Genomic DNA, 14,540 nt, shown 5'->3' on the forward strand with positions numbered 1-14,540 from the left:
AGTCTCGGAGAAACCTGACCACTTCCTTCTAATCTATGATGGGTCAAAGCAGATCTTAACTTCTGGAATTTTCACTAATGGGATCTTTGCTGGTAGATTTTTATTTCACTGTCAATATTCTTGAGGTAGGCAAATAACAGGCTTGGTGGAAATGCCAATATTTAGTTCCGGCCGGTGGTTGGGTCTGTTACTTCCCAGATGGCTTTTAGCTCTTTTACACAACAAGCAAGAGTCTACTTCATTATCCATACACCAAAAAATTATACAGAAATACAGAACTGGCACACCAAGCACTGAAGACAGATGCGGTCATCAGTCCATTCCTCAAAACAGCAAATAACACAATCTAAAACCCAAGTCGTTAAATAAAAAATGGCATCTTTTATTCATCAATCCCCATTACAAACTGAAATGCATGCGTCTTTCTTCCATTACTTAGCAATGTCCTTTCTATCCTTTTACCCCTAAATCAGTCTGATGAGTTCATCTTGAAACTCAAGAATTGTTTTTCTTTTTGAAATGCTACTTATATTTTATTGTCTCAATATCAAAGCCAATCTAGACATTTATTCTTCCTACAGGTGAAATGAATGTTAATACCAGAACATGTCAGCACATGTTCAAGATGACATCAAAGTTAGGCCCTAAGCAAGTATTTCAAGGCAATACCATGCCACTAGTTTTGAGACTCTAAGTATCACTGATGGTACTAAAAGGTAGAACTCAGCTTCAAAAAGCACACTCTTGCAATGGACATTCCTCATGATGTCTAAGATTGTTCATTTCCACAGTCATGATTTCAGACGCACAGTTTTCTGCTTTCCTGAGCATTCGGTTTGACTGCCTCAGATTTAATTCCTGATTTAATTGATGACAATCTGTAACCAAAGAAGCAAAATTGTTTCAAAAGGATCAATGACAGCAAAGAGAGGTTCTTGGCATTTTAAGAGAGATACACAGACATAGCAAAGGATCAAGGTGAGTCAAGATACACAGCTTTATACATATTAGAAATATCCAACATGCCACCAACACAATTCCCCTAAAACACAAGAAGTGCCAGTGCTTGGGGCCACACTCATCTGTCTTTGTATCCCTCAACATCTGAATGACCAACCGTCCATTTTTCCCACATCCTGCCATTCATGAAGACGTTTTCAGCCAGAATTTTTGGCAATGTGCTTTTTTCTTTCTTTCAAATACAACAAGCCACACAGAAGTACTACTATTAATGTCCAACAACAACAGGTCGTATGGGGCCAAGCCTTTCTGAAATACATGTGATCTCTAAAAGATTCTCCGTCCTCCCTTTATGAATGATCAGTGCTCCACTTCACATAAACCGCTGCTGGTCACAATCTTACTTCACAAGCTCATATGTTCTCTTCATCCAACATTTTGTTGATGCCATCGCAAAGTTTCTGTAAGTGAGGTTTAAATTTTCCAAAGGGATTATATAGGGCAGCCAAGAAATCACAATCTGAAAAATGATCAAAGACATTATTAACCCGTCCGTGAGACTTGGCGGTAAGGTGGCGCTGAATGATGTCGTGCAGGAGCTCTCGGCACTCGTTCAGCAGCCTGGACAGCACATTGCGGTCAAAGGTGTATTCTACCTGGTGGAAGCTGACAACCGTCATGGCAAGCTGGTGCACCTTCTTCTTGAATTTCTCCATCAAGGCCAGCTCGTCTTGATTGAACTGATTGTTCCTGTGGAGAACGGCCAGCTTGATGACGGTCTTGATGAGGTTCTTGATGACCCTCTCTGCCTCCTTCTTGTTCTGGGTGTACTCCTTGGTCACCCTGTACAGCTCATCCAGCACCTCGCTGCTGGTGTCATCAATCAAGGTGGTGGCGATGGATTTGGATACCATTTTACCCAGGATCTTCTTTTGTGCCTGAACGGCCAGATTTTTGGAATTGAAGACATCTGTAGCCACTATAGAATAAAATGAAAGGGATGGGGTAGAAAGAACAAAAGGTCGGTTAATAGCAAGTAAAACCAAACCAAACACATCTCCAAGTATTGGGGAGCGCTTTCCCCGCATTCCTTCACTATTTACTGTTTGTTTCCCAGTTATTGATATAATGTTGATATAGCAGTTAAAGTTGATGACTTCTTTGAAAATAACCTTTGATTTGAAAATATTATGTCTTGGGGGTTGGGGAGATGGCTCTGTGGTTAAGAGCACTTGCTGCTCTCGCAGAGGATCTTTATTTAAAACCCAGCACCTAGGTTGGTGGGCTCACAACTGCCTGTAACTCCAGCTCTATGGGGAATCTGACATCCTCTTCTGAGCACCTGCATACATGTAGCATATGCTCACACAGATGTATGCACAGCCACGTAAGTAAACATAAATCTAAAACTTAAATAGAATGTCTCACGAGGCGGCAAACTTTTATGCTTTTTTATTTAGCTTAATTACATAAAAAATTTAAGTCAACTCTATACCTATCTTGTAGACAACTGCAAACCTAGGCAACTTAAAGAAACTCATTTGAATGAAAGCAGGATAGATAATAAGGTTATAATACAGAGTAAGATGGCATACTTACTCCAGTGAACCCCAAGGAAAGCCCTGTCTTATGACCACTACAGAAAGCCTAACTGCCTAAGCCATTGGTCATCGCTCTCCCAACCATCCCACCCACTTTGAATTTCACTCCCAGATGTCAGCTTTTGGAAGGTTACACTCCAGAGAGACTGCACTGTCAGCTGCTGTTCCTGGTTCACTCTTGCTTTCAAGTTTCGAGGAAATAAGCTTAAAATGAGCCAAGGAAACATGCTACACGCAAAACATGCTCTGGAAAAACTGATCCCCAGAGCTGACTTTTGGAATGCTCGTAACTTAATTTGGCAGATGTTTAATGTACACAGAAGAGTTGCATGAATTACTGATTAATGACATACGAAATGCTTCTAGTTTAGAGCCCAGCAGTGAAAACGCTCAAGAAACCAACATTAGCTTCACTCTCTCAGGATTGCCCCTTCCATGTGCTGGCTGTAATACGAATGCTTGTCTAGGTCTCTCTTTTTTCTTCTTCCCCTGGCTGAAGTCTCAGGACTGCAGTGCTCTGGGTATCTAGAAATTTCTGTTCTCTCTGTACATTCCAGAAAATGTACTTAGATCAATTGGCGTATTACCACTTAGTGATGGAGATGAGCAGCTTAGGGGACCGATGGATAAAATGCTTTGTTTGGACAAAAGCTAGCATTAGTAGGAAGCAAAATAGCAGAACTCCAAAACCCAGGCTAAAAGGACATATATAAGCAATTTTCATGCTAGATGCAAGGTGGAGACAAGAGAATCCACATTACATTTAAAATCTGGATTCAAAGCAGGTAGGTGGTCTCATACAGGTTATTGCAGAATGGCCCCTAGCTTGTAGAACTCACCCAGGAACATACAATACTGTGCATCTACTGAAAGGATGTACTGGTAGAACTAGACACAGTGCCCTCCCAACTGTTGATAGTAAGTTACAGAAACATGAAGTGAGACTGCAGAAGAAGAACTGAAATGTGTTTTGAGAGAGAAAAGGAAAGTGAAAAGCTGTGGGAAGTGACCAACTTCAGGAGGGTTTCCAAGCTTTTAAACCATTTGTAGTTTAAATAGTAATACATTCGTATTACAATCTCTTCATTGATTTGCAAAAGAGAGTTAATTCACAGTAATGAAATCCTACACACACACATACACACACACACAGAGAGACAGAGAGAGAGAGAGAGAGAGAGAGAGAGAGAGAGAGAGAGAGAGAGAGAGATATCTTGGTAGATCACCAAGCTACTTTTCAATCTCAACATCCCATTTCATTTCCAACATATAGAGAAGCAAGAACTCTACGGCACAGCATTTTAGCTTCCTGTAAGCAGAGGAGAAGCCAATCTACTGCAGACTAAGCAAAAACATCCCTCATTTACTGTAACCGAGTCATAACCCAGACATGGAAGTTGGTCTCTGAGGCTTTTCCTTTCTTTCCAGAACTTCCACGTGACACTTCCATCTTACTCTTTAGATCAATTCAGTGCATCCTGCTCCCTCTCCACAAGGCAGACAAGCATTCAGTGGGTTTATTTTTCAGTCTGTTTTGAGCCAAGCAGGGGTTGTGGCTGACAGCTGCTTGCCAGGGATATGTGGTCTGGGATCATAAAATATGACTGTTTTCTTTCTTGGACACTAACTGCTGCTAGCCTCGCCTGCTCGGGCTTGTTGTCAGATCTATCAGCTCTCTGAAAGGCCTGGCACATCTCAGAGCTAATCCCGGACCTAGTTTTTTCTCATTCTGTCTAGTCTCACCCCTGTGTGATATCATCTCCATGGCTTCAGATAGCATCCATGTGCCAACTACTCCCACAGCCCTCAGCCTTGACTTTTTTTCCAGACTCGTTTTGCAAAAACATTTAAGACGGTTTTCTTTTGAAATTTTGCAGGCATCTCAGACACACCGGGCCCCTAACTGAACCCTTGTTTAGCCCGTCCTGTAAAATACTCCGTCCACTATTTATCACCTTGGCTCATAACATCTCTCCCGGCTGATACTCGAGTCAGAGACCTGGAAACCATCCACCCTCTCACCCTCTCCTTTCTCAGCCCATTACCAATTGTTATTCTCCATTTTACCATTTATCCATTTCTAAATCGTATGCAGGTCCCTCCATCCTCTGCAAATGCCATCTAGGTGGGCTCCTTGCCAATGTCCTCTCACACCATGGTCGGGGCATTTTGAAGACATTGCATGAGAAAATGAGGTTCTGTTTGAGTTCTTTGCTAACCATCACACTTCCCAGCTCCTAAATCAGTATTTGCCTGTTACCATCTCTCCCTTTGGTCCCTAAGCTCTCCAAAGGCAGACCCCACCTGTCTGTGCCATGCCCTGGGCTTGGCCAGGCACCAGATTCTCCCATCTCCTCCCCATGCCTAAGTACTCCTCAAGAAAAATATTTTGGCCTGAAAAAAAATGCGAATTTAAAACACATATTTGGGTGATTTTGTTTGCTTATTTTAAAACCTAGAGAAATAGACACTTGTTTTAACTCACTAAACATGTGGGTTTTTTCCTCCCATGTAAGCACACTTCAGAAAGTGGTTTCTCTTACCATCAGCAAGTTAGTTTTCTTTAAAGAGGAAAGATTTATTGTACACAAAGATTAGTGCATATATCAGAAGACAATGGTACAGATATTTTGAGTAAAGTAAGGTCTAATATTTCTTACTTGAACTGCAGCAGAAGATTGGCCACTTGGCTTGGTCTGTGTTTAAACACGGGGGGGGGGGGGGGGGGCGCACTAAGGCATGCTCCTGGACACAATTGAGAGGCCCATAGATGTTCTCCAGGAGACACTATTGAGAATATTGATCAGCTGTTTACAATTAAGATGGATTCATTTGCCTTGGAAACAGACATGGAAATTGTTGGCAGAAGAAACGGCCTGACACCATGTCCAGCCTGTGTGAGGTCCTATCCCATTCCTAGTCTCGAGGGGAAAGGCCGTTCTCCAAAATGGAGCACATCTTACTTATGTCTGCTCACCTCCCTCCTTCTCCAGGACTGAACCAAACAGTTCACCTCAGCAGTGTTTTCTGTAAAACAAACTAATATTTAGGGAGTCCTGGTTTTACCACCAACAATCATAAAGTTGGAGATAAATATTGATGGTAAAAATATTCTGACCCATGTGTGCAAGAAAAAAAAAAACATGTTAGGAACAGAGGAAAAGCCTTTTGACGCTGTCAATGAGTAAAGAGCATAGTTTTATAAAGATTAACGAAAATGCTCCACAGTAGCTAATACTACACAGTGAAGGACTCCGGTCACTTCACATATTTATCAGCAAACACATAATCTCTTCACTCTGTTATAACTTGCTACTTTTGAACATTGACTATATACACATGTTATTCCAATTTATTCCCAGTTAAATTCCATCCAGTGGACCAGGAATGAGGAAGGGTGGAAGAAAACTATTCAGAGGGCTTGTCTAGTCATTGGGCTGAATTCACAAATTTTCTTTAAACCAACAGTGTGAAACCTTAGCTATCTTATATTTGAAAAATTCCAAGTGAAAATGGACTTGGTGGGGGTGGGGGTGAGGCAGCTTGGGGTATAAGAAACGGGTAAGAAACCCTGGGTGATAGTGGCGCATGCTTGTAGTCCCAGCACTTGGGTGGCAGAGGCCGGCAGATCTCGACAAGTTAAAGGCCAGCCTAGTCTACAAAGTAAGTTCTAGGATAGCCAGGACTGTTACAGAGAAACCCTGTCTCAAAAAAATACCTTTAAAAACAAGAAGAGGAGGAGGGAAAGGAGGAGGAGGAAGAAGAAGAGGGGGAGGAAGAGGAAGAGGGGGAGGAAAAGGAGGGGGAAGAGGAGGAGAAGGAAGGAAGGAAGGAAGGAAGGAAGGAAGGAAGGAAGGAAAAGGAAACTAGTTCAAATCAAACCCAAGTGCTGGTCCAGGAGAGAGTGGCTGCATATGTTCCCTGACATCAGCCTCCACACTGAAAAGCCTGAAGGAAGAAACCAACAGAACAGAGAAAAAGAGGAGGGAGGGGAGGGGAGGGGAGGGGAGGGGGAGGGGAGGGGAGGGGAGGGGAGGGGCAGAGGCCAGAGGGAGAAGGCTGTGGCCAGGAGGAGCTGCATATCTATATATGAACTGTAAGGACAGCTGGCTGTGAAAAGGTCAGAAGTAACACCCACAGTCGGAGAGAGGACAAGTGTGAGACACCTTAACACACACTGCACTTATGTCTTCAGATGGAAGAGACCATTCCAGAGATTGCTGTCTTGGGAGAATGGATAAACCTTGGATCCTTAGCTCGACCCTCAAATGCACAGTGTTGTGCACGGATTCTCCTGGTGCCAAGTGGCTAAGACTCAGCAACATATATCACCACAGGGACGAGGGCAAGCCATACACCTCATGTGTCACATGCAATCCAGAAACACAGGTGCTCCTTTAAAGGGCCACATAAAAGATGCACACCAGAGGAAACAATGATTTTGAAATGCCTCCTGTCCATCACTGGATACAGTCTTACAGACCACTTTCATCGATCCTCACTATTTTACAATTCACTGAACTGCTTGAAAACTTGATAGGGTGAAAAATGGCTCTTGCTTATGCAGGGGGGAATAGAATTTTCCCAGTGGAATGTCAGCGAGCCTTGTTTGCATATTTTAGGACTGTCCTACGGGCAAAGTGTTAAAGCTGACCCTGTTCCCTCATTAACTCGGGTAAGAAAAATCTTCAAAACATGCAGTTGGTGTTTATGTGAGAGTCGTGAAATTATCTGAAAATAATACATACTGGAGCTTTTTCTTAGCAAAAATATTGAAAGTAAAAAGGCTTCAGTGTGAACAGTCTGTGTACTGGTGGGCCCTTATTATGACTTTTTTTTTTTCCCCAGCCTCCTGGAAAAGCACAGACTAGTTAACAAGCCCAAAGACTATGCAACTAGTGACCGACTGAACTCCGGCTCAGCTACTGCACAGGGTACTGCTAGGACTGTTTCCTGACTAATGAGACTAGATGATTGATTCAACCTCCCAGGGTCATTGTAAAGATTAATAAACAGGGCCTGAATGGAACTGCCACACTGCCTACTCGGAAAGGCTCCTCTGCAGACTTGTATAGAGAACATAACACAAGCTTCATATGTATCTCGATACTCTAGTGATGAATTGGATTTGGGCAAGATCAATCAACTCCTTCTGTTAATGCCGTGAAACTGAGACACGCAGAGCACCAGATGGTTGTGTGAAAAGAGACCTCACGTGGTGTACCTAAGACCAACTCGTATTTCCCTTTCCATGATCACGCTGAAATATAAGTAACATATTTAAATCCTTCGGAAAGAAAAATTTAATTTCTGAAGGGTTTTGATCTCTCTTGGCAACAGAGTCAGCTGCAGGAACACGGAGAGATAGTGGAAAGATCTGTGTGAGGAAACCGGTCCTCCAAAAACAGAAAGAATGCCTACCACACAAGGGCAAGAGGAGACAACGTTGCAACATGCATGCAAAGCTGCACAACAGGGCCATCTGGAAAAGGAAGTGAACCAGAAGTAAAGCCACAGTGAAAGCCACACTGTAGCATCACTCCAGGCCCACTCCAGGCCCAGCCTTTCAAGGCCTCAGACAATCAGGAAACAGGAAGTAGATGCAGCGGAACAAAGGGCCCAAAGTGGAGAGAGCTGGGCTGTAAGTCGTGTGTGTGTGTGTGTGTGTGTGTGTGTGTGTGTGTGTGTGTGTGTGTGTGTGTAGGGGCACATTTCCAGATGGCGTAGACTGAAGGGAGATCTATTGAGTTACAAACTTTGAGGCAGCTATGAGTGTGCTAGGCTCCTGAGTAGCTACAAGTGAAGCCTGACTTCAGTTGCCTTGCTTGGTGTGACTAGGACTTCAGAGGCAGAGGTTGCCTGAACAGAGGAACCAATTCAACACACTGTGCACCTCCCTGGTCATTTCTCTTCCTCTCTTATATTTGATAGTTTTCGGACAAGACAAGATAAGGCCCGAAGACAGCATGAAGAAGACTTTCCCTGTATGATCACTGGCTGTTTTGTTGCATTGACACTGAACCTGTTCATCATGATTTTTGAGGTTAACCATGTGCCCCTATTCATAGGCTGAATTTTGTGATGATTTTGAACATGTCAAAGCCATGTGTGGTAGCATGCCTCTATAACCCCAGCACTGGAGAAAGGGAGAAAAAGAGGTCCTGGGCTTGCTGGTTAGCCAGAATAGTACACTTGGAAAGTTCTAGACCAGTGATAGATCCTATCTCAAATGAGGTGGACAACATCCCTGACAATGACACTTCAGGATGACCTCTGGACTCCACACAGGTGTCTACATGTGCATGTGTACTTGCACACACACAGAGACATGAACATACAACCAGATACACCAATATGCACACACATAAACAAAAGATAATGCCAACTGTTTCAACTCTTAGATCCACCTCTGCCTTTTCCCATCATGTTCTCTAGGGATCACTCCAGCCCTTTATGGTGTTATTCTGGCATAAACTCCAACAAGACACCCCTACTGGCTCCAGAAATGGAGGAAAATTTGGTGATGTTTAGATGAAGCCGTATGGTTGGATCTCAAAGAATGTCAGTTTCATAAATGTTAGGACAAAAGTTAGAGAAACAAGTATATTTTATGGCTGCCCAAAGTCAAGGCAAGATATATATAGCCATAAGAATCCATTACATCATCTTAGGTAATAACCACAGTAGAGATACAAAAAATAGACAATAATACTAGTAGCCTCAACTAAACAATAGTTTTGTTAATTTTTTGAGAATTTTATACAACGTATTTTAATCACCTCCCAGTCTTTCTCGTATCCCACAATTTTATGGCCTCTTTGTTGGTTGTTGTTTTTTTTTTTATATAACACCTTATTATATTTTGTGTTATCCTTATACTTCTGGGTGTGGGACAGTCTACTGGAGCATGGTTGACCAGAGCCACATCATTTGAGAAACTTGAGTTTCCTTCTCACAGAGGCTATACCTTCTCCATAGTTCTTCACGTACGAGTCGGGGCTCATGAACCCCTCTCCCTACCATGCTAGAATGTAACTGGGCAGCCATCGTTTCAACGATTCTATGCTGACTCTGGAACTTGCATTATCTTAGTGAAGTTTCACACCACTCCTAGAAGAAAGGCTATTATTATACATATTTCCAGGTCAAGTCTCTGAGGCTCAAAGGGAAAAATGAGTTGCTTACTTATACACTATATTTTGATTACATTCCTTTTCTTCCCCCAACTCCTCCCAGATCTTTCTCATCTCCCTATATACCCAACTTCATGTTCTCTCTTTTTCGAAAGAAAAACAAAAACAGACATCAAAACAAACATCCAACAAGATATACCAAAACAACATCACATTCAAAACCATGGAGTTCCTTCTGCATTGGTCAACTGTTCCTGGGCATAGGGCCTATCCTGGAGTGTGGATGAGACCTTTATCAAACACCTTTCTTTAAGGCTCAGGGATTTGTGTGGAAGAGGAGGCAGAAAGATAGTAAGAGCCAGAGCCGGTGGAGAACTCCAAAGAAACAGTGTTCTTCGTTCTTCGGATGCAACAGGACTGATGTGCATATGAATTCTCAGAGACCGTGGCAGCATGCACAAGGCTCACACAGGTTCAAACCAGAAAAAATCCCAGCCCTGGAAGGGGAAGTGGACACAAAGTCCCTAGCCAAGAAGTTACTTGCAACTGACGCCTGCTGGAAAAGGGAAATTTAGTTTTCTCTGATAGAGCGTCACTGAAATTGAGTTACTTCCGTAAGGCTACACAGTGAGTGAGTGAGGGATAGAGATGCATTTGAATGCAGACATGTCCCATGTCATCTGTTCTCTAAAAGACTCATGTGACACATGGGTTTTAGAAATGGTATTTTATACTAAACCATCAACCACATGGAGGGACCCATGGCTCCAGCTGCACATGTAGCAGAGGGTGGCCTTATCTGGCATCAACGGGAGGAGAGGCCTTTGGTCCTGTTGAGGCTTGATGCCCCAGTGTAGGGAGACGCTAGATGGGTGAGGTGGAGTGGGTAGATAGGTGGGGAGCACCCTCATAGAGGCAAGGGGAGGTGGGATGGAATGGGGGTTTGTGGTGGGGAAACCAAGCAGGGTACAACATTTGAAATGTAAATAAATAAATTAACCAAAATAATAAAAAATAAAGATAAGAAAAAAACTGTTTTATATTGAAAACACCTAAGGAGAACCTAATGATGTCTCTCTGAGGGAAGGGAGATCAAAGAAGAGGATAAGGTCCAGCTTGTGTTTTCAGGATGTACCTGGTCAGCTTTAAGATATGGAGTTTAACCTAAAAACAAACAAACAATGAACAAGACTAGAACAAACCAAGTGACAGTCTTTCAGCGTGTCCTCCCTCGCTGCACAGCCCTGATCTCAACCCTTCTCCGAGAGGCAACAACTGTTCCAAGATTTTTGTCATCTTTTCAGAGCTATGCATACATCTGCCCTTGCATAGACAAGCAAATATATAAATGGCTCCTGAGCTATGTGAAATAAGTCTTGAAGGGCCCCCACCTCTCCTCTTTGATTCTGAGATAGGGTTTCACTGTGTAACAACTCGGGCTGGCCTGATACTCAGGAGCCTTCTAAGTGCTGGGATTGCAAGTGTGCACCACCACACCTAGACTAAGAAATGTAGTTTCTGAGTGATGGAAGGATACATAACGTGTGGGTGTTCACAATTCTATGCATAGCTGATATAAAATGACAGTGTGCTGAGGAACACGGCCATTCACCTTTGCTGCCTACTACCCCAACAGTAGTAGGAAGAGGCATTTATAAGTGGTGGGAGGAAGCAAGGAGGGCTTCAGTCTTTGATGAAATGTGTAAGAGGGGGGCCATGTACTGTGACTAGATTATCATATAATTTATCGTCCAAATGGAATACTTTTCACCAGGTGCTACTGGTAATCACACCATGACAAGAGAGCTGTAACTGCCCCAGGTAAATTATTCCTACATGAAGAATAAGAGCAAAACTAAGGATTTACTCATATATTTATAAAATATTTCTTGAGAATCCTGTAGACATACTGACCAGGTTTTTGTCTAAACAAAAATACTTGTTTTTTGGGTTTTGTTTTGAAAAAGTTAAGAGGAATCATATTGGTGGTGTGGGGATGAGTCTTTATAGTTAAATAGCTCTTGAAGGAACGTATGCTAAGGTTCCCTCTGGAGATGCTCAAATATCCATGCAGTAAAAAATTATTATATAATTAATTTTGCTTAATTATGTTTTCAAAGAACATTTCAAATAGGACCCAAGAACCAATCTGCTCTAACAAATCAAGTGAAATTTGTAAACTAAAATCAATTAAGATAATTAACTGGCTAACTTATGGAATAAGTTCAGAATAGATCACTGTAAATAGGGATGGGTCAGGTGGGCAGGGCAGGCTGTGGGCAAAGCTGGGAAAGAGTGATGCAGGCATAGCTTCTGGACACAGGCAGCCTGGGTAAGAAGCAGCATTGTTCCCTAAGGGCTCTTGAGACTGAACCACATTACCTACTTCCTCTGTGCCTCAGTTTCTTTATCTGCCAATGGAGTTAAATTAAAATAATTCATATGAAGAGCATTTGCTGTCAGGTAATCAGGTGAGTTTGTGTAAGTAATTATTGTCATCATTGTAACTGCTAGTTCGCCATTAAGGTGAAGTTCTGGTACAGAATGGCTCAGGCATAAGTGAAGGGAGAAGAAAGAATATTAACAGATGTAATATATCATTCAACAGAAAATTGCATTGAGTGTTTGTAATGTGCCAGATGCTGTGGCTTCTAAGGTAAGTAGCAATTTCCCTTTTTTCCATGCACTCACACTAGTAGTGGTGGGAGGAATGATGAGAACACAACAGGGATGATAGGAACACAGGAGGGATGATGGGAACACAGGAGGGATGATGGGATCACAGGAGGAATGATGGAAACACAGGAGGGATGATGGGAACACAGGAGGGATGATGGGATCACAGGAGGAATGATGGAAACACAGGAGGGATGATGGGAATACAGGAGGGATGGTGGGAACACGGGTGGGATGATGGGAGCCCAGGAGGAATGATGGTAACCCAGAGGGATGATGGGATCTCAGGGGAATGATGGGTACACAGCAGGGATGATGGGAACACAGCAGGGATGATGGGAACATAAGGATGATGGGAACACGGGTGGGATATGCCCTAGAAAGTCCACAGGACTGTGGAACCAGCAACAGCAGTGAAGAAAGTGAGTGGTAGTATGTTTTTGGATGAGATGATGGACAGAGATGAAGGCTTCTCCAAAGGTGCTTAGCCTCAAAAGAAAAGTAGATCTCACTTTACAGAAACACGTGACTATATTCCAGAGCAGGCACAGAGACTTCCTATTGGCCAGTGAAGCATTAAAAACTGTGTTCATGGGCTGGAGAGATGGCTCAGTGGTTAAGAGTACTGACTGCTCTTCCAGAGGTCCTGAGTTAAATTCCCAGAAACCACATGGTGGCTCATGGCCATCTAAAATGAGATATGATGCCCTCTTCTGTTGTGTCTGAAGACAGCTACAGTGTACTCACATAAAATAAATAAATTAATTAAAAAAAAAAAACCCTCTGTTCATTGGCATCCCTAAAAATCAGAACCAAAGTATGGATTTGAAGGAGGAGGAGATGTAAATAGTAGCTGTGTTCTTGTCAGGCCTTAGAAATGCTTGCTACTGGGTTTCTCAGTTCTCAGTGTTTAGAAGGGGAAGGAGAGAGATAGCAGGAACCCAGGACAGAAATCTGTGTCCTGGGCCACTGGTATCAGAAGTTCATAGAAGTGGCTTGGCAATTGCTGCACCAACTACATCGGAGTCTCCAGGACTCTAGTCTCAGAGATTGAATGGTTCCACACTGCTCTGGGGTACGCTCCTTGAACACTGGACTTAAAATCCCCAAGAGACACGTGTTGACCACAGGATCACATTGAAAATGACTCCGTGGATAGCACCCCGTATCAAAATTTTATGGAAATAAAGATGTTCACCACCGAAAATGTTTTCAAGAGAGAGCCTGTTAATACTCGGTTTTGATAATGCAGCTAGGAGAGTAAAAAGTAAGCCTTTCCAGCCATGATTCCAAGAGGGCCTAACTCCTACATGTAGGATTGAAATTAAATGAAACTCTCTTCCAATCATTTACGTAAAACTGACTGTAGTGAGCTATCTTTTTCAAATTAAGCACATCTTTTCTTATTTACTATGTTGTTGTAGGAAACTAGTTTTTCTTAGAGATGTTTCAGTTGAGCTTGATTTACTTTTATGTATTTAATTAAGTAGAACTTTTTCCACTATTGATTTTAATACAGTCTTCTACCAAAATGTGGAGAAGAACCCTCTGAGTAGCTCTGTGATTTCTACACTTTTCTAAGTCAAGCCCTGCCACTTGCCAGAGGCCCTGGAACCTCTGGAACATATATATATTCACACACACACACACACACACACACACACGAATGTATATTCACATAACATTTAGAAAATCAATAGCAAATTCTAAATCTAACATACTAAAGTGAAATTTAGTAGTAAGCCAGCTCGAAGACTGGGACCAATGGTCCCTATAAAATTTCTGGTAGAACCAGGTAGCTTGAGACAATAAAGACAACCGAACAAACAATGTAATTACAGTGACCACTCTACAGTTAATGAAATGCATCAGAACACGTTCATGCACGTTTCTGATTTGGACCTTTAATGTATCACCCTCAAGAGAATCAGAGGAGCAAACCATGGTTTGGAAGCCAAGGGTGCATAATCAGAGACAGAGCTGAGGGACATCATTTCTTATGGGAGTGTAAGTTCCTCTGTAGGAAAAGCAAAATTAAGACAAGTGTTGCTTGTTGTTCATACACTTTCCGTCAGACAGTACGTCCTACTGAGTTAGCCACATCCCATTTCTCGACGTCTGTCTGCCCTTTCTGCACCCAAAATAAGAATGGGCCTTAGAAAGTCAAGCA

The 14,540-nt window shown here is 42.6% G+C and overlaps 1 protein-coding gene across 3 annotated transcripts in view; it reads right to left on the reverse strand.

Moving 5' to 3' along the window:
* Nucleotides 1-361: 361 nt before the first annotated feature.
* Tnfaip8 (TNF alpha induced protein 8) overlaps nucleotides 362-14,540 on the reverse strand; it is a 109,958-nt gene continuing 95,779 nt past the window's right edge. For all 3 annotated transcript variants that reach the window (XM_076912659.1, XM_034518685.2, XM_034518684.2), the window contains exon 2: nucleotides 362-1,939. In XM_076912659.1, coding sequence (XP_076768774.1) covers nucleotides 1,374-1,939 — 566 coding nt within the window. In that variant the 3' untranslated portion in view covers nucleotides 362-1,373. The remainder of the gene's footprint in view (nucleotides 1,940-14,540) is intronic.

The sequence above is a fragment of the Arvicanthis niloticus genome, chromosome 14 (assembly GCF_011762505.2).
Source record: "Arvicanthis niloticus isolate mArvNil1 chromosome 14, mArvNil1.pat.X, whole genome shotgun sequence".
Taxonomy (NCBI): domain Eukaryota; kingdom Metazoa; phylum Chordata; class Mammalia; order Rodentia; family Muridae; genus Arvicanthis; species Arvicanthis niloticus.